Genomic DNA, 27,196 nt, shown 5'->3' with positions numbered 1-27,196 from the left:
GGATATGAGTGGGCCCCAGCGCAAAAGGACACGGACTCTCAAGTCACTGTAGCTGGAGGCTTTGGTCTCCAAGGGCTCCAAGGGCTCCTGGCCCTCTCTCTGCCTTTAGGGGCGCTTCGTTCTTCAATTGCCCGGCTCTTTTAAGAATGATCTTGTTAGCTGTTCCAAAAGCGTCAGTCCACAATCATGTCACACATCATCCCACAGGGGTACTAAGGGAGCCCGGCCTCTTTATTCCTTAAAAGATGTCACTAACACAATCAGAGGAGAACATGGACCTTTGACACCCAGAGCTAGAGTAAGAGGTATCACCACAGTTCAAGTCTATAACTTAGTCTCCTTTTTGGGTTCAAGGGAAGGAAGCAATGGAATAGGAAGGCTAAAGCTGCGAATCAGCCGAGGCTAGCGAGGGATGCTAAAAGCAACAAAAAATCTTTCTTCAGGAACGGGCATAGTAAAAGACAGGAAAGACATGGTGGTTCAGCTACTCAACAAGGATGGCAAATTGATAACAGATGACAAAGAAAAATCCAAAGTGCTCAATTCCTACCTTGGTTCAGTTTTCTCCCAAAAGCAGATCTATGACCCCGCCCCCCGGGCAAAAATGTACAAGCTGAAGGGGCAAGATTGAAGCTTGAGACTGATAAACAAATGGTCACGGAACACCTAATTTCTTTGAATGAGTTCAGATCTCCAGGTCCCAATGAATGGCATCCTAGAGTAATAAAAGAACTGGCAGAAGAACCCTCAGAACCACTGACTATTGTCTTTGTGAAATCATGGAAGACGGGTGAAGTGCTGGATGATGGAAGGAGGGTTAATGTTGTCCATACCTTCAAAAAGGGCAAAAAGGAGGAACCTGGCAAATGCAGCTCAGTCAGTCTGACATCCATCCCTGGGACATTTTTGGAGCAGTTTATAAAACAATGCATTGATTACTAGAAGCCACCATGGACTTGCCAATAACAAATCCTGCCAAACCAATCTGATCACATCCTTGTGGACTATGGGAATGCTGTAGACATAATATATCTTGACTTCAGCAAAGCTTTTGACAAAGTACCACATGACATTCTGATTAGCAAACTAGCTAAAAGTGGGCTAGATGGAACAACTATTAGGTGGATCCACAGTTGGCTACAGAATTGGACACAAAGAGTGCTTATCAATGGCACTTTTTCAAACTGGGGGGAGGTAATGAGCGGGGTACCACAGGGCTCAGTCCTGTGATCAGTGCTCTTCAACATTGTTATTAATGACTTGGACGAGGAGGTGCAGGAAATGTTTATCAAATCTGCAGATGACATAAAATTGGATGGGATAGCTAACACCCTTGGAATTGTTGTAGATCACAAACTGAATATGAGCCAACAGTGTGATGTGGCTGCAAAAAAAGCAAATGCTATTTTGGGCTGCATTCATAGACATATAGCTTCCAAATTGCGCGAGGTACTGGTTCCCCTCTATTCAGCACTGATTAGGCCTCATCTTGAGTATTGCATCCAGTTCTGGACACCACACTTCAAGAAGGATGCAGATAAGCTGGAGGGGGTTCAGAGGAGGGCAACGATAATGATCAGGGGTCTGGAAACAAAGCCCTATGTGGAGAGACTGAAAGAACTGGGCAGGTTTAGCCTGGAGGAGAGAAGACTGAGGGGAGACATGAGAGCACTCTTCCAATACTTGAAAGGTTGTCACACAGAGGAAGGGCAGGATCTCTTCTCGATCCTCCCAGAGTGCAGGACACAGAATAATGGACTGAAGTTACAGGAAGCCAGATTCTGGCTGAACACCAGGAAAAACCTCCATACTGTTAGAGCAGTACCACAATGGAACCAGTGACCTAGGGAGGTTGTAGGCTCTCCCACTCTAGAGGCATTCAAGAGGCAGCTGGACAGCCGTCTGTCAGAGATGCTTTAGTGTGGATTCCTGCACTGAGCAGTGGGTTGGACTCGATGGCCTTATAGGCCCCTTCTGGCTCTACTATTCTATGTTTCTATGAGAGATTATTCACTATTTTCTTCTCAAGTCCAAAATATATTTTCAAACTAGAAGCAGATAATCTTGTCTACAATTCCCCGCCTCCCCGCCCCGGTGTGTGGGGACTAGCTGGGGCTTCTCAGTGATCAAGGGTGTTGCAGACCAGAACAGCTTCTCTGCAAATAAGGACTAGAGATTTTCTTTTTATTCTCTTATTTTATACCAAATTGAGATGAACAAACAGAGCACAATTTTCTGCTGATGCAACTGACTGAGAGGGAAGGCCTAACTACTACTGACAAAAAGCATGGCAATACTTCCAGTTTCACTTTCCTGAGGAAAACACACACACCACGAATCCTTTAGAGTGTCAGCAAGGGACCAGCATTCTTCACACACAGTATCTTAGTCCTTCTACTGCTGTTATTACTCTGATTATAATAATACAATCCCCAGGCTGAAAACTGATGCTAAAGCAGCGTCCAGGGTTGAAACATGTTGAGCCCTGGAGGTACCCACCAAATGGCCAAATTCTGGGCCTCAGTCCTGGCATTGTCTAGTGAGGCTACGCTAGGACTTGTGGTGGTGGTGGACTTGAGAACCTCCATGAGATACCTTCTCTAAGGGTAGCCAGCACAGAACTGACCGTGGTTACCCCCGCCAAACCTTGCTGACATCACGGAAGGCAGAGAGCCACATCTCCCACAAACATCGTGGCTGGCAGCCGGCGGGCCCTCCTCCTGGGGCCCAGAGAGCAGAACGCTAGATGCAGCTACTCACCTTTTCAGGGCTTTGGCTGTCGCATTTTGTGTCCCCTTTCACTAGCTCCTGATGGAGTTCCTGAAAGCAAGCCTTATCCGTGACATCGATCAAGAGCCGCTCCACAAACTGTCAGGAAGAAGTGGGGAAATCAGGCCAACCGCTTTCTGGGTCCGGCTGAGGCTCGTCCAGCTCAGCAGTTGGCCTCCGGAGGTGGTGGCGCCCAGCAAGGGACGACTGCCCCAAGCGTGGGCCGAGGCCACAAAACGGGGCTCACAGGTGGGGATGTTCTTATGGCAGACATCTCCTACGCCCAAGGCGTCGTTTCCACACGCATCTTTCCTTCCTCTCACTGGGGCAGATAAAGGTCTTGTGCACTCTGGGTCCAATGATGGCTACAGTGGTTTTCTAGGGTCACCAGCCAAAAATGGTGGGAGAAGAAAACAGGCACTAAAGCAACTGCTGCAGCTAAGCCTCTTCTGCCCCGAGGGAAGGAAGGAAGGAAGGAAGGAAGATGTCAAGATACCTTTTTCGGCATAAAGTACGCTACTATCTTCAAGTGAGTCCCCCTCCCCGCTGCCCACAGTGATCAGCTCAGACGCCTCAAAGGCTGCAGCTCACAAGGAGAGCACAAGGCTGGACAACCACCTGTCAGGGATGCTTTAGGGTGGATTCCTGCCTTGAGCAGGGCGTTGGACTCGATGGCCTTGGAGGCCCCTTCCAACTCTGCTATTCTATGCTTCTAGGCTTCTCCCCATCACATGGCCACTAAAGCAGCAGCAGCAGCAGCAGCAAGCTGAGGGCGGGTGGTTTCCCTTCATTCCATCTCCTTCCCTGGCCTGATCTCTTCAAATCCGATCACCTGTGGCTTGGTCCTGTCTTGCATCCATCTCTGCCAGCAAAGAACACCTCTCCTACTAGCCCGTGGGGGTGGGGGGTGGGGACACGCGCTATGGAGGAGGGAAGCCTCGGGGGACAAGCGATGAACGCAGCGGAATGCCTCTCCGTGGTTGGCCGTCTACGCTGACTTCCGATGGAGTGGCTGGCTGGCTGTGGGGCGCACGTGGAGTGGGAAGCAGGAAGAGACCTTGGCTCCCCCCCCGCATCAGCTGCTCCTCAGCCGGAGGATGCTGGGGGGCACTTCAAGCAGGGGCCACCCCAGCAAACATCCCCTCTGGGCCTCCCTTATTCCTACCACCCACCCACCCACCCTCATGCCACCTCCATTCAGTTGTGCCCAAAGGAATCTGCTCGCCTTAGCGGGTGGTGGTGGTGTCCCCAAGTCACATAGCACGAAACTCCAATGGGCTCAGAACTGTGGTGAGGGACGGAGACCATTGCAAGCCCTCGCTGGCCATGGCAATGCAGGAGGACTCAGCGATGCACCCGCCTCCTGCCTGTGCCCGCTAATAACTCCTGGCCCCTTTTCCAAGGTGGGAAAAAGCCCAGGCCAGATTCAGTGGGAACCTGGCCAAGGAAGAAGAGCCCTCACCATACCTCCACCAGCTTCTGCTCCCACACGTCGATCTTGAAGGTGTCACTCTCGGTGAAAGCTGTGCAGGTGAGGAAGGGAATCGTTCAGGGCCAAGGTGCGCAACAGATATTATGGGTGGCCTTAGATGGCTCTGTGGAGAAGGGGCCTTCCTTTCCAGCATAGGCTCAATGCTGATGGCACTCTACAAGCTTATGGCTCAAGGATTTACAAAGTCAGAGCTCAAACGTCCAACGTGCCCGCTGGACTGTGCAAAATAAATATGCCTGCTGATACAGCAGGTGGACCCTTGGCTGAGCTGCTGTGCCAGGCCCACTGGGCTGCACAGGCATTTCACAGCCTGTCCCCGCCTGCCACCCCAGCTTCCTCGGAGCAACCCTGATCCCAAACAGAGGAGGCCCTTTGAATTAGATCAACCCTGTTCCCACGACAAGCGGACTCAGCGCAAGGGTCTCTGGGAGAATGGTGGTTTGTACCTTTGTTTGCCAGTTTCCCCAAGACACAGAGGATGCTACGGTACGGGAGCAGCCGGCCTCGGAAGCCCTCCAGGAGCTTGGTCAACACGTCTGCCGGGAAGTGGCTCCACAAGGCCACCAGGATGTCACCAGCCGCGTCCTGATACAGGTCCTGAAGATCCTGCAGCAACCGGGGGGGAGGGGGGGAGGCAGAAGCGTCACGCTGGGGGCAATCTGAGAGTTGCACGCACTGCCGGCACCGGCAGCACCCGCCTCTCGTGTCTGCTCTTGCCAGCAATGGCTTCTCCTGAGCAACGGAGTCGGGTGGAACGTGGCACAGCAATAGCCACAGCGCCACTCCTCTGAGTGGACGGGACTCTTGCCCTGCTGGAGTGGCGGAGTCACACTAGCCTATTCCTTTCCTAACCACATTCTTAGGCTACCCAATTATCAAAACATATTTTATTGGCTTACAATAAAAGATGAAACTATCAAATATACCAAGAAGACTAGAAAGCCATAAAATCTAACACAGCCTATAACCAGTCACTATAGCAAACTCACCAGAAATTTCAAAACTTCAGAAAAGTTTTGAAAAAACCAAAAGTGTTGTTGTAGTTTTTTAACATTAGAAGCTTAAAAAGTTTTGAGGCAAAAGCACAACATAGGTGCCAGGCAGGAATTTGGGAAAGGGATTCCCTAACTTGGTGTCACCACTGAAAATAGACACTTGCCCGGGGGGGGGGAAGGGGGGCACTGATGCCCGGAAGCCCCAGAAGCTCCGCTGCTTTGCTTGGGAGTGAACAGAGCCTATCAGCCGGCCTGCGACCCAGCGGCGCTTTGGAAGGGTCGGCCCACTCTGGCTGGAAAAGGCGGCACCTCAGGCTTAGGAGGAGGGTCCCTGGAGAAAGGCTGGCCGGCAGGTGCTGCCCCTTTCTGCACGGTGGCTTTGGCCTGATTCCCCGCTCGAGCAATGACTGAAACTCCATCCAGACAAGACAGAGGTGCTCTGGGTCAGTCGAAGCGAGGGGCCCTGAGCTCTGGGGAGCCCCATCAGTCCTGTCTCCCCATGACTGTACGTCTCACTGGGCAGGGAGGGCAGGAAGCAACGACCAGCCCTGACTGGGTATTCCTGGGGGAGGCACCAGCTCACAGGCACGGAATGCCCTCCATGAGCCTCTGGAGAAGAACTTCTTCATACAGCACACAAAGTCAATTGTGGACGTTGCTATCACAAGTTGTAGTGATGGCCTGCCAACTTGCATGTCTTGAAATCCATGGAGGAGGAGGAAGAGGAGGAGGAGGAGGAGGCAGAGGCGGCTATCCATGGCTTGCAGTCAGGATGGCTGCACATTACCTCCAGTACTGGAGGCAGGATTTCTCTCCATCCAGGTTTCTGGGGAATGCAAGTGGGAGGGTGCTATTCACCCGTGTCTTCCTAGCAAGCTTCGCACTGGGGCACCTGGCTGGCCACTGTGCACACCGAATGATGGACTAGACAGGCCTTTGGTCTGATCCAGCATGGCTTTTAAGAACATCATTAGAGGAACTGGCATGAAATAATGGTCAAAATGACCTGGATAGTATTCAAAGAGAGAATGCTGATATAAAGGCCAATCACTCAGGCCAAAAAGATATTTGAGTAATGAACAGGTATGAGGCTGTCTTATTATTCCAGGTCAAAAGTGTACTTAAAATTTCTGCTTATCAATTAATGAGCAAAAAATATTGTGTAAGGAATACACATCAAAAAGCTTGTCTAGAAAAAAATATAGACTGAAGTTTAATTAGCAAATTTTGAGTAAAGGAAATTATCTGGAAGGTATAATTAAAAATTGATGTCATCAAGCCAGAAAGGTGTACGTGAAACACCTATATGAACATTCCAATTTTTAAAGGAATGTTTAACAACAATGAGATGTAAGCCCTAATTTATGGGACAGTTGATAACATTAGTTATGAGGTAACTTCTACACAAAAAAATGTATAAATACATGCTGATTTCAGAATACAGGAGCTTCTTACTAGAAGCATATTGGTTGCAGTAAAAAGATTGGAGTAAAAGGACTTTCAGAGAAAATGCAGCTTCTCAAGAGGGAAGTGGCTGGATGGCTGTGGACTGGCCACGATGTGGCAAAGGGCCTCAAGCTGCTCTCCTTTCGCACCCAATCGCGGGTGTCGATCGCCCCCTTGTGAATCTCAGATATACCTGCTCAAGTTTGGGAAACAAGCTAGTTGGATGGAGCAGGAAGAAGAGCCTCACTCTATATTTCATAGAATCATAGAATAGCAAAGTTGGAAGGGGCCTACAAGGCCATCGAGTCCAACCCCCTGCTTAATGCAGGAATCCACCCTAAAGCATCCCTGACAGATGGTTGTCCAGCTGCCTCTTGAAGGCCTCTAGTGTGGGAGAGCCCACAACCTCACCAGGCAACTGATTCCATTGTCGTACTGCTCTAACAGTCAGGAGGTTTTTCCTGATGTCCAGCTGGAATCTGGCTTCCTTTATCTTGAGCCCGTTATTCCGTGTCCTGCACTCTGGGAGGATCGAGAAGAGATCCTGGCCCTCCTCTGTGTGACAACCTTTTAAGTATTTGAAGAGTGCTCTCATGTCTCCCCTCCATCTTCTCTTCTCCAGGCTAAACATGCCCAGTTCCTTCAGTCTCTCTTCATAGGGCTTTGTTTCCAGACCCCTGATCATCCTGGTTGCCCTCCTCTGAACACACTCCAGCTTGTCTGCGTCCTTCTTGAAGTGTGGAGCCCAGAACTGGACACAATAGAGAGTAACCAGTACCTCATGTGATTTGGAAGCTATACTTCTATTAATGCAGCCCAAAAGAGCATTTGCCTTTCTTGCACCCGTATTGCACTGTTGGCTCATATTCAGCTTGTGATCTACAACAATTCCAAGATCTTTCTCGTTTGTAGTATTGCTGAGCCAAGTATCCCCCATCTTGTAACTGCCTTTGGTTTCTATTTCCTAAATGTAGAACTTGGCATTTGTTCCTATTAAATTTCATTCTGTTGTTTTCAGCCCAGCACTCTAGGCTATCAAGATCACGTTGAAGTTTGTTTCTGTCTTCCAGGGTATTAGCTATCCCACCCAATTTGGTGTCATCTGCAAATTTGATAAGCGTTCCCTGCACCTCCTTGTCCAAATCATTAATAATTTTTTTGAAGAGCACTGGGCCCAGGACTGAGCCCTGCGGTACCCCACTCGTTGCCTCTCCCCAGTTTGAGAAGGTTCCATTGATAAGTACTCTTTGAGTCCGATTCTGTAGCCAACTGTGAACCCACCTAATAGTTGTTGCATCTAGCCCGCTTTTAGCTAGTTTGTTAATCAGAATATCATGGGGCACTTTGTCAAAAGCTTTGCTGAAGTCAAGATATATGACATCCACAGCATTCCCACAGTCCACAAGGGAGGTTACCCGATCAAAAAAAGAGATCAAATTAGTCTGACAGGACTTGTTCCTGACAAATCCATATTGGCTTCTAGTGATCACCGCATTGATTTCAAGGTGTTTACAGATTTTCTTTATAAACTGCTCCAGAATTTTCCCAGGGATGGATGTCAGACTGGCTGGTCTGTAGTTCCCAGGTTCCTCCTTTTTGCCCTTTTTGAAGATAGGGACAACGTTAGCCCTCCTCCAGTCGTCCGGCACCTCACCCATCTTCCATGATTTTGCAAAGATAATAGACAAAGGTTCTGAGAGTTCTTCCGCTGGCTCCTTCATTACTCTAGGATGCAGTTCATCGGGCCCTGGAGATTTGAACTCATTCAAGGAAATTAGGTGTTCTTTGACCATTTGTTTATCAATCTCAAATTGCAATCCTGCCCCCTCAACTTCTGCCTCACTTTCTCCAGGGGGGTCATAGACCCGCTTTTGGGAGAAGACAGAGGCAAAGTAGGAATTGAGCACTTCAGCCTTTTCTTTGTCGTCTGTTATCAATTTGCCATCCTCATTAAGCAGTTGAACCACCATTTCTTTCCTCTGTCTTTTACTACTCACATATCTGAAGAAAGCCTTTTTATTGCTTTTAGCATCCCTCGCTAATCTCAGCTCATTCTGAGCTTTAGCCTTCCTGACGTCATTTCGGCACTTCTGCGCCACTTGTCTGTACTCTTCTTTTGTAGCCTGGCCTTCCTTCCACTTCCTATATGTATCCTTTTTTGTTTTTAGGTCATCTCTAAGCTTTTTGTGGAGCCACTTTGGTTTCCTCTGTTGTCTTCTATCTTTTCCCCTTGTTGGAATTGTTTGTAACTGTGCCTTTAAAATTTCATTTTTTAGATACTCCCACCCATCCTGCACTCCCTTTCTCATTAGGCTCATTTGCCACGGGACCTTAGTTATCATAGTTCTGAGTTTATTAAAATCAGCTTTCCTAAAATCCAGAGTACGTGTATGCCTACACTCAACTTTTGTCTCCTTCATAATCAAGATTTCAAGTATGACGCGGTCACTTTCCCCCAGAGTTCCCGTAACTGCCACTTTATCCACTAAGTCATCCCTATTGGTCAATATCAAGTCAAGGATTGCCGATCCTCTAGTTCCTTCCTCCACTTTCTGTAGGAGAAAGCTATCACCCATACATGTCAGGAATTTCTTGGAAGGGCCACTTTTGGCATCTGTTTTGTCATCTTGGCTCTTACCGTGGTCCTCAGCATATCTTCAGCGGCCAGTTTGATGAGGACGTTAGCCAGTTTGTAGTCTATGCTACTGGCTGACTTGATCACAGCTTGCAGGATCTGATTAATGCACAAGCGATGCTTTGGAGAAATCTACAGAATGGAAGGGAACACAAAAGGGAAACAACAGGATTATGTGAAGTGCTGTGGGTGGGGACACACAGACACACAGACACACAGAAGGTACAGCATCGGTCTGAGCACAAGCCTTATTATTATTATTATTATTATTATTATTATTATTATTATTATTATTTATATAGCACCATCAGTGTACATTTCCGCAAATCCATTGGACAGGGGATATTCTGAACTGGAAGTGGCATGTTCAAAATCCTGTTCTAATAAACGTTATTGAAATTCAGCACATTTAAATGGTGGTGCATTATCAGTTTACTATAGCAATAATTTATGGCTGACACGTAATATTTCTGGTTCTCCTTTTTCATTTCTCCATGCCCAATGGTATCCAATTTCCATGCTCATGTATCGATTCCAACAGGGCTTATAGGAATACAAGACACCTGGGAAGCTGCCTTAGACTGAGGCCTTAGCTAGACCTAAGGTTTATCCTGGGATCGTCCCGGGGTCATCCCTGTTCATGTAAATGACACACAGGATATCCCGGGTGCAGGCAGGGATGACCCTGGGACGATCCTGGGATAAACCTTAGGTCTAGCTAAGGCCTGAGTCAGACCCTTGGGTCCAATATCTAGCCCAATATTCTCGACACTGGCCTCATTCAGACAACACGCTAAACCATGCTGCTTAACCACAAAACCTTAACCATTTTGTGATTAATCAGCATGGTTTAGCGTGTTGTCTGAAAGGGGCCATTGATAGGGTTTCCAGCCCTATCTGGAGATGCCGCTGGGGATTGAACCTTGGACTGGCTCTCCCATGAGCCATGTCCCTACATCTTAGACTAAAACACCACTAACCTGCTATCTCTGAAGAGAACCTCATCATTTATGCTAACTTCATTGCAGCGAATTACAGCAATGGCATTTTCTTGGTTAACACAGCCACATTTCATTGCTTCCATCATTTACTGCAAGGTGGTATTCTGAGCTGGCTGAGCAAAACCCATCCACATTAGGAACATAGGCAGATACCTTAAACCATGTTAGACCACTAGTCCATCTGGCCTTGAGTGCCAAATGTTTTGGGAGAAAAGTGGGGTACAAATGAAATAGAATAATAAACCAATAGTATTGTCCCTATTGACCGGCAGCGGCCTCCAGAGTTTCAGTCGGGGGTCTTTCCTAGCCCTACCTGCGTCTGCTGTGGGGGATTTTGCATGCAAGGTATATGCTTTGCCACTGAGCTAGTCAGAATCATAGAATAGCAGAGTTGGAAGGGGCCTACAAGGCCATCGAGTCCAACCCCCTGCTCAATGCAGGAATACACTCTAAAGCATCCCTGACAGATGGTTGTCCAGCTGCCTCTTGAATGCCTCTAGTGTGGGAGAGCCCACAACCTCCCTAGGTAACTGATTCCACCGTCGCACTGCTCTAACAGTTAGGAAGTTTTTCCTGACGTGCAGCCGGAATCTGGCTTCCTTTAACTTGAGCCCGTTATTCCGTGTCCTGCACTCTGGGAGGATCGAGAAGAAATCCTGGCCCTCCTCTGTGTGACAACCTTTTAAGTATTTGAAGAGTGCTATCATGTCTCCCCTCAATCTTCTCTTCTCTAGGCTAAACATGCCCAGTTCTTTCAGTCTCTCTTCATAGGACTTTGTTTCTAGACCTCTGATCATCCTGGTTGCCCTCCTCTGAACACGCTCCAGCTTGTCTGCATCCTTCTTGAATTGTGGAGCCCAGAACTGGACACAATACTCTAGATGAGGCCTAACCAGGGCCGAATAGAGAGGAACCAGTACCTCACGTGATTTGGAAGCTATACTTCTATTAATGCAGCCCAAAATAGCATTTGCCTTTCTTGCAGCCATATCGCACTGTTGGCTCATATTCAGCTTGTGATCTACAACAATTCCAAGATCTTTCTCGTTTGTAGTATTGCTGAGCCACGTGTCCCCCATCTTGGGCTCCGCGGAGCGCCTTGCTTACAGGTAAAGCTCCAGCCGGCCAGAGGAAGGTGGGGTGTGCTTGCAGTGGGGAGAGAAGACCTTGGGGCTGCAGGAGCCTGGGCTCTGCAGTCTCTTTCCCCCAGCTGCTGAACATCTGCTGACTAGTGCCCCGCCTTGCTTACAGGTAAAGCTCCAGCCGGCCAGAGGCAGCGCCTCGGCGCTGGCGCCGCACTTTGCGTCGCACAGAGGAGCCACCCTGTTTTGGAGAACACCAGCAGACCAGCAACCAACAGCAATTTCTCAAAAAACTTTTAATCAATTTTTAAATAATTTTTAATATGTGCCTGGGGAGCTCTGGGGAATATGGGGGTGCCTGCATAACTGTGGTCACGGGTAGGGGGAGGTATGGTGCTGGGGGAGGAACAGGCCAGATGAGGAGAAGAGGGGACAGATTCCTTACAGCTATCCCCTCTTCTAGTCCTTCCCCCAACCAGATGGTTCCTGGCGGCCTTATCAGCTTGCTCTCGGGTCTGGTGCTGCTGCTGCTGAATGCCAGTCAGTCCAAAACAAAATCTCTCTCATCCATGATCTGATTGTGGATGAGGGGGCTGACCTGGTATGCATCACTGAGACCTGGGTGGGGGAACTGGGAGGGGTTGCTCTCACCCAGCTCTGCCCTCCTGGGTACTCGGTGCAGCACCAGCACAGACTCGAGGGCCGGGGAGGGGGGGTTGCCGTGGTCTATAGGAATACAATCTCCCTCTCTAGGCTTCCTGTTCAGTCGAGTGTTGATCTTGAGTGTCTGTACTGTGTGTTGGGTACTCGAGACAGATTAGGGATTCTGCTGGTGTACCGTCCACCCAGCTGCCCCACAGTCTCCCTGCCTGAGCTGACAGAGGTTGTCTCGGACCTGGTGTTGAGAACCCCCAGGATGGTGGTTCTGGGGGATCTCAACTTCCATGCCGAGGCTGCTGTCTCTGGAGCGGCTCAGGACTTCATGGCTGCCATGACAACCATGGGGCTGTCTCAACATGTCATCGGCCCAACACATGCAAAGGGGCACACGCTTGATCTGGTTTTCTCGACTGGACAGGAGGATGGTGATCTGGAAGTGGGGGAACTAACATCTACCCCCTTGTCATGGTCAGATCACTTCCTATTGAGGTTTAGACTCTCGGCGGCCTTTCCCCTCTGCAAGGGTGTGGGGCCTATTAAAATGGTCCACCCCCGGAGGCTAATAGACTCCGATGGATTCCAGAGGGCTCTGGGGGATTTTCCTGCTGATATGGCCAGTGCTCCTGTCGAAGCCCAGGTCGCTCTGTGGAATGCAGAGATGACTCGGACGGTTGACACGATCGCGCCCAAACGTCCTCTCTCTCTGAGCAGAGCCCGGTCAGCTCCTTGGTATACACCTGAGCTGAGGGCGATGAAGCAAGAGGGGAGACGGCTAGAACGCAGGTGGAGGAAGACTCGTGCTGGGTCTGATCGAACATGGGTTAGAGCTCACTATCGAGCCTACTCTGTGGCGGTGAGGGTGGCAAAGAGGCAGTTCTTTTCCACCAGCATTGCGTCTTCTCAGTGTCGTCCGGCGGAGCTTTTCCGGGTGGTTTGCAGCCTGTTACACTCTGGGCCAGGGCGAGAGATGGTGAAACCCTCGGTAGCACGCTGTGACGAGTTTGCATGGCACTTTGAAGATAAAGTTGCTCAGATTCGTCATGAATTGGACACCACACTTAATGCAGCTCCACTAGTAGAGGCGTTCAGAGTGCCGTCCGGTTCAGTTTTATTGGATGAGTTTCAGTTATTGAGGCCCGAGGATGTGGACAAGGTGCTTGGCCAGGTCCGGTCGACCACTTGTGTGCTTGACCCTTGCCCCTCGTGGCTCATTACATCAAATAAAGAGGGGATCGCCGGCTGGGTCCAGGAGGTTGTAAATGCCTCCTTGAGAGAGGGAGTGGTGCCGGCCTCTTTAAAAGAAGAAGAAGAAGCCTGAAGAAGCCTAATCTGAACCCGGAAGATGTTAACAACTACAGGCCGGTGGCTAATATCCCTTTCCCGGGCAAGGTGCTTGAGCGGGTGGTTGCAGGACAACTCCAGGCACTCTTGAATGAAACGGATTATCTAGATCCATCTCAATCGGGTTTCAGGCCTGGTTTTGGAACGGAAACTGCCTTGGTCGCCCTGTGGGATGACCTCTGTCAGGAGAGATACAGGGGGAGTGCGACCCTGTTGGTTCTCCTGGACCTCTCAGCGGCCTTCGATACCATCGACCATGGTATCCTTCTGGATAGGTTGTCTGAGCTGGGAGTTGGAGGTACTGCGTTGCAGTGGTTCCGCTCCTACTTGGATGGCCGATTCCAGAAGGTGGTGCTGGGGGATTATTGCTCTGTGCCATGGCTCCTAAGCCATGGGGTTCTATTATTATTATTATTATTATTATTATTATTATTATTATTATTATTTATTTATTTATATAGCACCATCAATGTACATGGTGCTGTACAGAGTAAAACAGTAAATAGCAAGACTCTGCCGCATAGGCTTACAATCTAATAAAATCATAGTAAAACAATAAGGAGGGGAAGAGAATGCCAACAGGTACAGGGAAGGGTAAGCAGGCACAGGGTAGGGAAAAACTAACAGTAGAAAGTAACAGTAGAAGTCTGCACAACATCAAGTTTTAAAAGCTTTAGGAGAAAGAAAAGTTTTTAGTTGAGCTTTAAAAGCTGTGGTTGAACTTGTAGTTCTCAAATGTTCTGGAAGAGCGTTCCAGGCGTAAGGGGCAGCAGACGAAAATGGACGAAGCCGAGCAAGGGAAGTAGAGGCCCTTGGGCAGGCGAGAAACATGGCATCAGAGGAGCGAAGAGCACGAGCGGGGCAATAGTGTGAGATGAGAGAGGAGAGATAGGAAGGAGCTAGACCGTGAAAAGCTTTGAAGGTTAACAGGAGAAGTTTATATTGGATTCTGAAGTGAATTGGAAGCCAATGAAGAGATTTCAGAAGCGGAGTAACATGGTCGGAGCGGCGTGCTAAGAAGATGATCTTTGCGGCAGAGTGGTGAACAGAAACCAACGGGCTGATGTGAGAAGAAGGAAGGCCAGAGAGAAGAAGGTTGCAGTAGTCCAACCGTGAAATAACCAGTGCATGAACAAGCGTCTTGGCAGAAGAGACAGACAAAAATGATCGAATCCTGGCAATATTATACAGGAAAAATCGACAAGATTTAGCTACTGCCTCAATATGAGGAATAAAGGAGAGCGAGGAGTCGAAGATAAAGCCAAGGCTACGAGCTTCCTTGACCGGAGTAAGCGTAACATCATTGACAGTAAGAGAGAATGAGAGATGAGGAGAAGGTTTAGGAGGAAAAACAAGCAATTCAGTCTTTGCCATGTTAAGCTTCAAGCGACGATGAAGCAGCCAAGCTGAGATATCTGAAAGACATGCCGAGATACGATCGTGAACATCAGGAGAAAGTTCCGGAGATGACAGATATAGTTGTGTATCATCGGCGTACAGATGATATTGGAGACCATGAGATTGAATAAGCTTGCCCAAGGGCAACATGTATAAGGAAAACAACAACGGGCCAAGCACCGAGCCTTGCGGAACCCCTACTGAAAGGGGAAAGGAGGAAGACGAGCTGCCATTAATCAACACGCTGAAAGAGCGACCCGCTAGATAGGAGGCAAACCAGTTATAGACAGAGCCACAAAATCCAAGGTCATGAAGGGAATCTAAGAGAAGATCATGATCAACCGTGTCAAAGGCTGCAGTTAGATCAAGGAGAATAAGAACGGAATAATGGCCTTTAGACTTGGCAGTAAGGAGATCATTGGTGATCTTAGTAAGGGCTGTTTCGGTGGAATGCAGAGGACGGAATCCAGACTGAAATGGATCCAAAGCAGAGTTACTAGAAAGAAAGTCAAGACAGCGAGAGTAGACTGCACGCTCCAGGATCTTTGAAACAAACGGCAACAAAGAGACAGGTCGGTAGTTAGACAGAGATAACCTATCAAGAGTAGGTTTCTTGAGAATGGGAGAGACTGTAGCATGTTTAAAAGCAGAAGGAAATGAACCAGAGGACAGAGAAAGATTAATAATATGTAGTAAGGAAGGGAGGATAGCAGGAATAAGATTAATAAAGACGCGAGAAGGAATCGGATCACGAGAACAAGTGGAAGGCTTCGAAGAGCGCAGTATTGTAGACAGTTCATCCGCAGAGACCGAAGGAAACGCAGAGAAATTTGCAGGAGGAGCTGACAGATGAGGAACAGGAACTGGAAGAGGAGCAGAGCTGGCCAGATCAGAGCGGATAGTTTGGATTTTAGCATTGAAAAAAGAGGCAAAGTTGTTAGCAGACAGAGAGGCGGGGAGAGATGGCGGATTACGCTTCAGAAGAGAATTGAAGGACGCAAAGAGCCGCTGAGGATGCCTAGCATTTGACTGGATCAGCGTTGAGTAGTACTGCTGTTTGGCCAGTGAGATGGCAGAAGAGAAAGAGGAGAGTACAAATTTGTAATGGACAAAGTCTGCCCGGTCCCTGGTCTTACGCCAAAGGCGTTCAGCTGCCCGGGAACAAGAGCGAAGGTAGCGGAGGGAAGAGGTGAGCCACGGTTGGGGTTGAGAAGGGCGAACTATCCGAGTTGTAGATGGAGCAAGATTATCAAGAGTTGAAGATAAGGAGGAATTAAAGAAGGAGACAGCTGAGTCCAAGGAGACAGCCGAACAGACAGAAGGAAGGGAGGAGGCTAGGGACTGGGAAAAAGCCTCGTAATTGATAGATTGCAAGTCACGACAAGAGCGAGAAGCGGGACGTGAAGGAGGAGGATTATGAGTAATATTGAAAGAAACTAGGTGATGATCTGACAGCGGAAAGTGAGCAGTAGAAAAGTCCAACACAGAGCAATTCCGAGTGAGAACAAGATCCAGACAGTGTCCAAGGGAATGTGTGGGTGCATCAGACCAAAGCTTAAGATCATAAGGGGAAGATAATGAGCGAAATCGTAGAGCTGCAGCATCTTGAGGGTCATCCACATGAATGTTGAAATCACCCAGGATAAGAGTAGGACAGTTGTCAGAGAGGAAAAAGGACAGCCACGAATCAAAATCAGAGATAAATTTTGAGGACGAGCCTGGGGGGCGGTACAGAACTGCAACCCGCAGTCGCAGTGGAGCGAAGAGCCTCACCACATGTACCTCAAAAGAGGAGAAGCAATGTGAAGGTGGAATGGAAAGAGGCTGGAACTGGCACAAACTAGATAATAAAAGACCCACACCACCACCCCGACCCTCTGGTCGACTAGTGTGAGAGAAAGAGAGTCCTCCAAGAGAGAGGGCAGCAGAGATGGCAGTATCATGGGCAGGAAGCCAGGTTTCAGTAAGAGCAAGGAGGTGGAGAGACCTAGAGATAAACAAGTCCTGGATGACAGGGGCCTTAGAAGCAAGAGAGCGACAGTTCCATAAGGAACACGAAAAAGGCAGCTGAGAAGAGGGGAGACACCGGATAGGAACTAAGTTGGGAGAGACGAGATTGGAACGAGCCATAAGGAACAGATATGAGGAGAAAAGAACTGAGAGGAGACAATGAGAAGATCGTGACCTGAATCAGAAAGAGGCAGCGACCGGACCGTGGCTGGGGTTTTTCCTCCAGAGTAGAGGATCCGCTTGACCGGCTTCGCCCCACGGCTGAGAGCCACAGGCCGAGAGCCCTTGTGCTCTCGCCCTTCGGCTCGCGCCTCCAGCAAACTGGAGGCTTGAAGTACCTGAAAAGGAGGGGGGGAGGAGCAGAAGCTGCAATTCAAACAGAACAATGGCAGTTAGTCAATGCTGCTCAATGGCTTCTCAGAGAGCTAAGTTGCTTTTCCTCTTCAAGTTGCAAACTGCAAACTGCAGCAAACTGGAGGCCTGAAGTACCTGAAAAGGAGGGGGGAGGAGCAGAACTGGAGGCCTGAAGTTCTGCAGGGCTCTATCTTATCCCCTATGCTGTTTAACATATACATGAAGCCGCTGGGGGAGGTTATCCAGAGATGTGGACTGAGGTGTCATCAATATGCGGATGATACCCAGCTCTACCTTTCCTTTTCATCAAACCCAGGTGAGGCAGTGACTGTTCTGAACCAGTGCCTGGGCACGGTAATGGACTGGATGAGGGTTAACAAACTGAGACTCAATCCAGACAAGACGGAGGTACTGTTAGCGGGTGGTTCATCTGTCCGGCGAGGTGATGTTTGTCCTGTCCTGGACGGGGTTGCACTCTCCCTAAAGGATCGGGTCTGTAGTTTGGGGGTGCTCTTGGATCCAGAACTGTCACTTGAGGCACAGGTGAACTCAGTGGCAAAGATCACCTTTTATCAGCTTAGGTTGATATACCAACTACGCCCTTATCTGGACAGAGATAGCCTAGCTACAGTTATCCATGCTCTGGTGATAACCTCTCGCTTGGATTACTGCAATGCGTTATACGTGGGGATGCCTTTGAAAACGGTCCGGAAGCTTCAGCTGGTACAAAATAGGGCAGCAAGGTTATTAACAGGGACTGGCCGGTGAGATCACATTATGCCAGTCCTTTTCCAGCTTCATTGGCTGCCAGTCCAGGTCCGGGCCCGATTCAAAGTGCTGGTATTGACATTTAAAGCCCTAAACAGTTTGGGGCCAGGTTATCTGAAGGAACGCCTCCTCCCATATGTACCTACCCGGACCTTAAGATCATCTACAGGGGACCTTCTCCGTGAGCCCTGCCAAAGGAAGTGAGGCAGGTGGCTACTAGGAGGAGGGCTTTCTCCGCTGCGGCACCCCGGTTGTGGAACGAGCTCCCCAGAGAGGTTCGCCTGGCGCCTACACTGTACTGCTTTCGTCGCCAGCTGAAGACCTTTTTATTCACTCAGAATTTTAACACTTAATTTTAACTTAAATTTAAATTTTACTGTTTTAACTTTGTATTTTAATCTTATATCAACTTTGCTGTGTGGTTTTATCCTGGTTGTGCTTTTTATACTGTGTTTTGTAATTGTGTTTTAACCTGTTGGGTGTTTTATTGTGGTTTTAATTTTTGTGAACCGCCCAGAGAGCTTCGGCTATTGGTCGGTATAAAAATGTAATAAATAAAAATAAAATAAATAAATAATAAAAATGTTGAAGAGCACTGGGCCCAGGACTGAGCCCTGCGGCACCCCACTCATTGCCTCTCCCCAGTTTGAGAAGGTTCCATTGATAAGTACTCTTTGAGTCCGATTCTGTAGCCAACTGTGGATCCACCTAATAGTTGTTCCATCTAGCCCACTTTTAGCTAGTTTGTTAATCAGAATGTCATATGGTACTTTGTCAAAAGCTTTGCTGAAGTCAAGATATATGACGTCCACAGCATTCCCACAGTCCACAAGGGAGTCCTATCAAAAAATGAGATCAAATTAGTCTGACAGGATTTGTTCCTGACAAATCCATGTTGGCTTCTAGTATATATGTGCTGTCCAGTTCTGTATTATGACATAAGCTTTCCTGGACTACAGCTCACTTCATCAGAGACTTGGAGTATTGAGATATCAAATATATAAATATACGCACATGGTTTCAGAGGAGAGGACAATCCTTAGTGCAAATGCTTAGGCTTTGCACTAAGCATCTTTGTAAAATAGATATCACAATGATAAATTGTGCTTCGGCTATTGGACAATATAGAAATGAAAATAATAATAATTATAATGAAGATGATGATGATAAAAGTACTATTTCCTTCTTACCCTTTGAATTGAGCCTCTAGCCTACAAAAACCCATAACTGAAATTGTATTAGCAATTGTATTACCTGAGGTCATATATGAAACTCTGGGTTATGCTTAAACTGCAATAGACATGTCAGACATGGAGTGTCTAACAAAATTCCACCGTCGTTCCTTTGAGGAAAAAAATGGCTTTTTCCTTGGACTTCCATCTACAGACCTTCATACTGGAATCAGTCTCTTGCATGAAATGCTTTCAGCCACATTCACAGCACAGTCAAGCTTAAAACTGTGGTTCTTTTATTTTCTTTTAAAAACTCCAGTCACCTTCAGCTTATATGAAGTCTCCATGTTCACTCCTGGTACCGTGTTATGCTATTATCACGTGAGCATTGCTTTTGTGAAGGCAGGCACTTCGTAAGCAAATGCTGATTTTGAAAAGATGAAACACTGCAAGTTGTACAAGTTGCTCTCTTGACTCTTCCTCCTCTCCCTGGTCACTCAGCCAACTGCCAATGGAACCCTCTTCCTAGGTGGAATGCTGGGGGCACGCCGGTCGTTATAGAAGTTGCCCTTCTTTGTCCTCCTCCTCCTTCTGTGTTTTAGGGCAGGGATGGGAAGCAGCAAGTAGGTCACCATGTTAGACAAAGGTTCTTCCGCCCAGGGGTGAGATCTAATTAGCCCCAAAGCACGACTCCACTTTCACAATGACAGAGGGTTCAAAAAGCATTTTATTGATTTAAATCAAGATCTGAGCTCTAAAAGGCGAGTGGTCAGACAAAGAAAAGGAGGGGGCGGAGCCTGGCAGCCATGGAACTGGTAAGGGAATTGTGAAGCTCAAACCGGCCAAACCGGGAAAGTCAATTATCTTGTTTAAAAGCACATAAGTCTCAGATGAGCATGTTGGAAAAGGACTATGAATATTAATTGTCGGTGTTATTGATGTTTGCGAGAGTTGAAATGATGTAAGGAGTGGAGGAACTGATGTGATAAAGCAGTGTCTCTGAGCGTTTCGGAGTGGAAAGCGAAAGTAAACTGCGTATGTGCTGGACTGTGCTGGATTGTGCACTGCAGTAATTGCGTGTTATTTTTAGAACTTTCCCAGCGAACGCTGACTTGATTTATGGTGAATTTCACTCCTTGCTGGAAAAGAGAGAGCAATTAATTATTGGAACTACAGAAAGATAAAAGCAGCCTGGGCAAGGACTGTGTTAATCCGGGACATTAAGAAAGAGATTCATAAGGAGTGGGGAAATTGATTTTGAAGCAGCATCTGGAGAGGGGGCTAAGCTGTTTGGAACAGTTTGGAACCCTAACTGTTGGAGCTCCCCCAGCGAATGCTGACTTGATTTATGGTGGATCTCACCCTTTGTTGGAGAAGAGAGAGTTGTAAATTCCCGGGAACTACAGAGAGAGAAAAATACCCCGGGCAAGGAAGAAGAGCCAGGACATTAAGAAAGAGATTTATGCCCTATGTCGAACATTAAAAAAAAAATTAAAACCGAATTTTCAAAAGTTACCTGGTCAAGGAAACGACCCAGTAATCACAACCTCCCCCACCTTGAGAAATTGGCCTTGGAAGAAGAGCAGGGAGAGACAGAGATAGCAGCGGCAGACCCTACAATGGCGGAAGGTGGCAAGGCACCAGTTGGCAAGGAGCCAGCCACCATGGCTGAAATCAAAAGTTTCATAGTAGAGAATAATGAGACTATTTTTAAGAGAATCGATCAACAGGCTGAGAGATCAGATAAACGAATGGCAGTGCTGGCTGATAAGATTGCTCAGAACGTTAAGAGCATAAAAAATCTGGAGGTAGGAGTAAATTTCCTGGAGAAAAGACAGAATGTTCATGAAAAAACCTCTAATGTCCAATTTCAGGACCATGAATTAAGGCTGATCCAATTAGAAGATTACAATCGTCGTTCATCAATTCGTATTAAACATCTGATTCAATCACAAGAAGATTTGAGAGGCATAATTCTGCAATGGTTCAAAGATATGATGCCTGATTTGGAAATAGAGGACTGTGATTTAAACAGAATTCATAGAGTGGGGGAACAAAATTACAAGGGAGCGACTAGAGATATTCTGGTAAAATTTGGCAGTTACTACAAGAAAGAGCAAGTTATGAAGAAATTGAGATCCATGGCCCTGCTACAATATAAAGACAAAACAGTGCAAATTTACAACGATCTTTGTCAGCATACACTTAATTGGAGACGTAGTGTTAAGCCGATAATGGAAATATTAGTGAAAAAAGCAATAAGATATGCTTGGGGTTACCCTGTATTTTTAAGATTTACATATGGTGAGAGGCAGCACAGAGTAACCTCTTTGGATCAGGGCAAGGAGCTGCTGAAGAGTTTGGGTCTGTATGATGATGCTAGTTTGACTGAAACAGGCGGGGAGGGAAGTGAGGCAGGGGCATCTGATAATTGTAGACAGAATTGATAAAATTGAGACCTTGCTGGCCAGGCAAAGCACTGCCTCCCCCCTCCCCCCTAAAAGTAGATGGCCGGAGTGATAGACTTACGGGGATTTGGGAGGGGAGAGGTGGGGGGTGGGGGTAGGGGGGAAGAAGCGGGTTGGAGTATGGGATTGGAGGTTTTTTATGGTATTTGTGTCTTTATATATGTGAATTTGAGTTACAGAGCACAAGGGATCGAAAGAGATATCAAAAGGGTGACCATGGATAAAAAAATAAAAGTATCAACGCTCAATGTTAAAGGTTTGGGGGCAGTCGTGAAAAGGAGGAGAATTGAACAATGTTAAATAAAGAAGGATCTGACATTATTATGTTGCAAGAAACACATCAAGGGTTCGAGAACGCAAATATGATAAGGACAAAGTGGTCAGTTTATTATGAAAAGTCATTGGGGACTTCAAAAAAAATGGAGTGGCCACTTTGATTTCAAAAAAAGTGGATTTATATTAGAAACTATAAAGAAGGACGGTAGTGGTAGATACCTTATGATAAAAGGCAAAATTGAAGGAAAAGTATATACATTAATTAATGTTTATGCCCCAAATGTTTATAAAGTTTTTTATAAAATTATTTAAAGAAATAGAAGAATTTAAGGAGGGGTATGTCATCTTAGCTGGGGACTTTAATATGGTTATGGATAATAGATGGGACAGGTCAAACCTCACTAACGTTTATTTATTTATTTTATTTATGTATGGATTTTTATGCTGCCATTCAGCCAAAAAAGGCTCTCACGGCGGCTTACAAAAGTATTTCTTGACAAGAGAAAAGAGAAATAATATCACTATAATGAATAAATTAGTAAAAGAAAATGATTATGTGGATTGTTGGCGTTTACTTAATGGGGCAAAGCCTGGGTTTTCATATTATTCCCCAGTTCATCATACATACTCTAGGATAGACTATATATTTGTCTCGAAAGAGTTTGCAACTAGGGTATGTAAAATGGGGGTAATAAAGGTAACAGATCACGCATTGTTAAGTTTAGAGTTTACAATTAAGAAGAATTATAAAGAAGCATATAGGTGGAAATTGAATACAAAAATTTTGAAATTGTCAGAGTCCTGGGAAATTAATGAAAAGGGAAGAACAGAAGGGTCGGTGGTTTGGGAGACCATGAAGGCTGTAGCAAGAGGAATTTGTATTAGAGAAATGTGTAATTTAAAAAGACAACAATATGCAGAGCAGGAGAAGTTAGGGACAGAGATTAGGAGTCTGGAGGAAGAATATTGGCAGGGTAAAAATAAATATAAATTAATAGAAATACAACCTAAGAAAAAGGAGTTAGAGAATATAAATATAGAACAGGTTCAGAAAAACATAATTTATATGAAAAGGGAGTATTTCGAAAATAGCAATAGAAATTCTAGATTGCTTGCCAGACTCACACAAAAAGAAAAAGCGAGAAATGGGATAGGAGCATTGAAGGATAAACAAGGGAATTATTGTCATACAATGAAGGATAAAATAAAAAAAATTCAGGAATTTTATCAAGAACTATATAAGGGGAAAGATATCCAAAAAAAGAAGTTGGAAGATTATATAGAAAGGTATATAAAGAAGAGAATAAAAATAGAACATAAAGAGCTAATGGAGAAGGTAATAACTCAAAGAGAGGTTGAAGAAGTAATAGACAACTTGCAAGTGGGTAAATCACCGGGAGCAGATGGTCTAGGATCAGAATATTATAAGGTTTTCAAAGGGTTTTTAGTACCGAAATTATTGAAACTTTATAACGCTATATTGCAAGGAGAGAAGACGCCAGAATCATGGGAACATTCATTGATAATATTAATTCCAAAACCAGATAAAGATTTGACTGTCCCTGATTCATATAGACCTATTTCACTAATAAATCAAGATGCTAAAAAAATTTCATCAATTTTGGCAAAACGGTTAAATAAATTTATATCGGAATATATAGGAGAAGGCCAATGTGGATTTGTGGCGGGTAGACAGATGCACAATTTAGTGGGAAGAGTTTTAAATGTAATATATGAGATAAAAAAATCTAAGATTAAGGCAGGAATTTTGGCACTGGATATCTTTAAGGCTTTTGATTGTGTGAGCTGGCAGGCACTAAAGATTATTTTAGATAAAATGGGATTTGGAAATAAATTTAAAATGATAATAGAACAGTTATATTCCCAAAATACAGCTGTAGTGGTGGTAAACGACAGACTCACTGATAAGATACGACTAGCCAGAGGTACAAGACAAGGATGTCCGCTCTCGCCGGTCCTGTTTGTAATGGTTATGGAAGTACTGGCGAATGCATTAAAAGATGATGGAGAGATAGAAGGAATTGGTGGTGTAAAAAAAATAAAATTGAATATGTTTGCGGATGATACCCTATTAACTATCAAGAATCCAATAAGAAAGATAGATAGAATTAAACAACAATTGAGAGAATTTGAAGAAGCTACTGGATTAAGAATAAACTGGTCCAAATCAGAGATGATTTTGTTTAATTATACTAAAAAAGAAGAAAAGGAATGGGAACGGAAGGGAATAGAAATGAGAGTTAAGGAACAGATTAGATATTTGGGAATTAAAATTACAAAAAATTTAGATAATCTAGAGAAGGAAAATTTAATTAAGTTAAAAAAAGAGGTTTTAGTAAAATTGGAAAAATATAAAAGATTAAATTTATCATGGTTTGGAAGAATAGCATTAATAAAAATGAAGATTTTAGCAAAGATTAATTTTGTGTTTAGGATGTTACCAATAAAAATTTCAGAGTTAGAGATAAAAAGTTGGCAAAATATAATAAACAATTTCTGTAATGGAGATAAGAAAGCGAGGGTAAATAAGAATAATTGGTATTTAAGTCAAAGGAAGGGTGGAATGGGTCTCCCAAATATAAAATTATATTATGTAGCAAACAGATTAAGGCATATAGTAGAAGCAATTATAGGAGTAGGAGACTTAGATTGGATGGAGGACAAAACTACAAGTAATATAGAGACGAGATTGGAAAATGTTTTTTTTAGGGAAGGAGGGAGAAAATGGGTTGAAAGTATAGGTAATCTGCTCCTGAGGTCTCACTGGGAAATCTGGAGTAAATTTAAAGGGGAGCTGCTTCCAAGCGGCTCCCCTTTGTCACCGGTAATAATGTTAATGAACTTCCCAGAGGAACTGAAGGGCAGATTAAGTAAAATATTAAAAGAGAAAAATAAAATGAAGTTAAAGAATTGGTTGAGAGAAATAAATACAAGAGAAGATATGGAAGAGGTTTTAAAAGAGAAAAAATTAACTTGGTTAGATTATAGGCAATTAGAACAGTGGAATAAAAAGTGGATTAGAGAAAATAGAGTTTGTAGAGAAATGACGAAGTTTGAGGAATTAATAGTTAAAAGGGAAAAATGTAAGGAAAAAAAATAAGGGAGGAAGTTCAGTATTAAAAGGGTTAATGAGTGAAATATATAAAATATTGCTAGAGAAAGGGCTGGTGGATAGTTCAGGAAAATTGGTATGGGAGACAAATTTGAAGGTACAAATAGGACGACAGAGCTGGGAGGGACTCTGGAAACAAAGAGTATTGAGAAATATGTCAGTGAGAATAAAAGAGAATTATTTTAAATTTTTGTGGAGGTGGTACCTAATCCCGATTAGATTGAATAAGATAAATAATCAGCATTGAGCAAATTGTTGGAGAGGTTGTGGGGAAAACGGAACGTATTTACATATGTGGTGGGAATGCAAATATGTACAAAGATTATGGAATTTGGTGTTTTTGGAAATTGAAGAAATAGTGGGAATGAAAATAGAACAAACACCAAAAATTGCATTACTGTCACTATTAGAAGATTTAAAATGTGGAAAAGAAATTAAAGAATTGATATTGAGTTTGCTGACTGCAGCACGATTGATGGTAGCTAGGAACTGGAAGATTCAAGGGGAATATTCTATTGAAGAATGGTACAAAGAAGTATGGGATATAGCTATTAATGATAAGTTGACTTGTAATATTAAATGGAAGAGAGGTATAACTAAAATAAATGAGTTTGAAGGAATCTGGAAACAGTTCCTAATATTTGTGTTTTCTAAGGGAAGTGGGAAACCGCCAGCAGAAGAAAGTATGAGATTTTGGAAGCAGGAATAGATCCCGAGGTGGGGGGTGCACTTATATGTTAAGAATTAGGCATGTGCTCCGCTCCGATTAGAAGCGCAGAAGCAGGAGCGAATTGGCCTGCTCCGCCTTGCCCAGAGGCGGAGTAGAAGCGGACCGCGGGCCCCTAGAAGCAAGGCGAAGAGAAGCAGCCATTTTCGGAGCGCTTCTCTTTACGCAGTCCGCTCTGATCGCCATCTTGAAACATTTCGCATTGCGGAAACATTTTCGCATTGCGGAAAAGAATCGCGGATAACTGTGTTGTTTTTGATGCTATCTTTCTGAAAAATCTTGTGCTTAGAGAGTCGTGGATGGGGGTCATTTTGAGAATACTCTCAGCTCTCTGCGTGGTTCGGTTCGTGTGCAATATTTTTTTAAAAATCGGGTCAACAAACAGGGACAGCGCTGGTAAACCGGCGGTTTGGGGTTTTTTTTTTTTTTTTTTGAAGCGATGACAGGCACATTCAACTCCCAATCCTGATGAGAATTGATCACCTCATGAAGCATCCTCCAATCCCAGCGTGGGAGGGGGGACTAAGGCAGAGCCACCCTGAGACGTTTCTGCTTTCAGTGTCTTTGTGGGTTTGGCGTTCGTGGAGAGAGGGTCTACTTTAGTTAGCTGCTGCTGTGTACTTTGGAGATAGATTAGGATTTAGCTTGGCGCGCGTGTGTGTGTTTCTTTGCTTCTTTCTGACTTTTTGCTTAGTTTGCTGTGTGTTTTTCCCTTACTTTGATTTAATATAAACTTTATTTTTAAATTTTGGAGTGAGTGTTTGGTTGGTTGGTTGTCCCCCCCCCCTTTCCTTCTCTTAAAGCCTGACTGACTGTGTTTCATCTTCCTTCTATATACAAAAAAATAAATACCAAATAAAAAATTATTCTCTATTTCTTCTCTCTGTTACTTGGACTGTGTTATATTGTGTGCTGTGTGCTGTGTGTGTGCAGTGCACTGTTTGTGAAGTGCAACAGCCACAGATTGAGCATTTCAAATCCTGTTTGGGGAAAGCATACACACACTTCTTGTCCCAATTCCCTACATTTAGTAATATTCTTAAACATATTTTTATCTTCTTATACATATTCTTAGTAGTATATTAGTATATTCTTATACATATTATTATTAGTATTAATATTTTATTCTTATACATATTATTAGTAGTAGATATTATTAGTAGTATATTATATCATCATGAGAAGAGGGAGCAGGCGTGCTGAAAGCAGCAAGGCTCAGGCTACCAGCAGTAAGCAGCAGGCTGCCTCTCCTGCTGTTAAAATCAAACGGGCAACTCCTTGGCTGGCTGCTCCGCAACAGAAGCAGGACAAGCAGCAGGCAGGCGCACTCTCTTCTGCAACTTGTGCCCGGCGTTCTCTTTTTGAGGGTGGGAAAAGTGCCCCTTTGCAAGAGGCACGTGGCAGCAGTGCCATTAGAGGAGTATCCCCAACTCCTTCATTATCGTTTGAGCCCACGAGCCCGCTGATGG

The 27,196-nt window shown here is 45.4% G+C and overlaps 1 protein-coding gene across 1 annotated transcript in view; it reads right to left on the bottom strand.

Annotated features, from left to right (window-relative positions):
* LOC134411151 (maestro heat-like repeat family member 5) overlaps positions 1-27,196 on the bottom strand; it is a 93,124-nt gene that overhangs the window by 47,329 nt on the left and 18,599 nt on the right. Inside the window, exons 3-6 of the mRNA XM_063144801.1 lie at positions 9,341-9,469; positions 4,708-4,867; positions 4,237-4,292; positions 2,761-2,868 (exon numbers count right to left, since the gene is read on the bottom strand). Coding sequence (XP_063000871.1) covers positions 2,761-2,868; positions 4,237-4,292; positions 4,708-4,867; positions 9,341-9,469 — 453 coding nt within the window. The remainder of the gene's footprint in view (positions 1-2,760; positions 2,869-4,236; positions 4,293-4,707; positions 4,868-9,340; positions 9,470-27,196) is intronic.

The sequence above is a fragment of the Elgaria multicarinata genome, chromosome 19 (assembly GCF_023053635.1).
Source record: "Elgaria multicarinata webbii isolate HBS135686 ecotype San Diego chromosome 19, rElgMul1.1.pri, whole genome shotgun sequence".
Classification (NCBI taxonomy): domain Eukaryota; kingdom Metazoa; phylum Chordata; class Lepidosauria; order Squamata; family Anguidae; genus Elgaria; species Elgaria multicarinata.
This window is presented reverse-complemented; position numbering and strand designations above follow the sequence as displayed.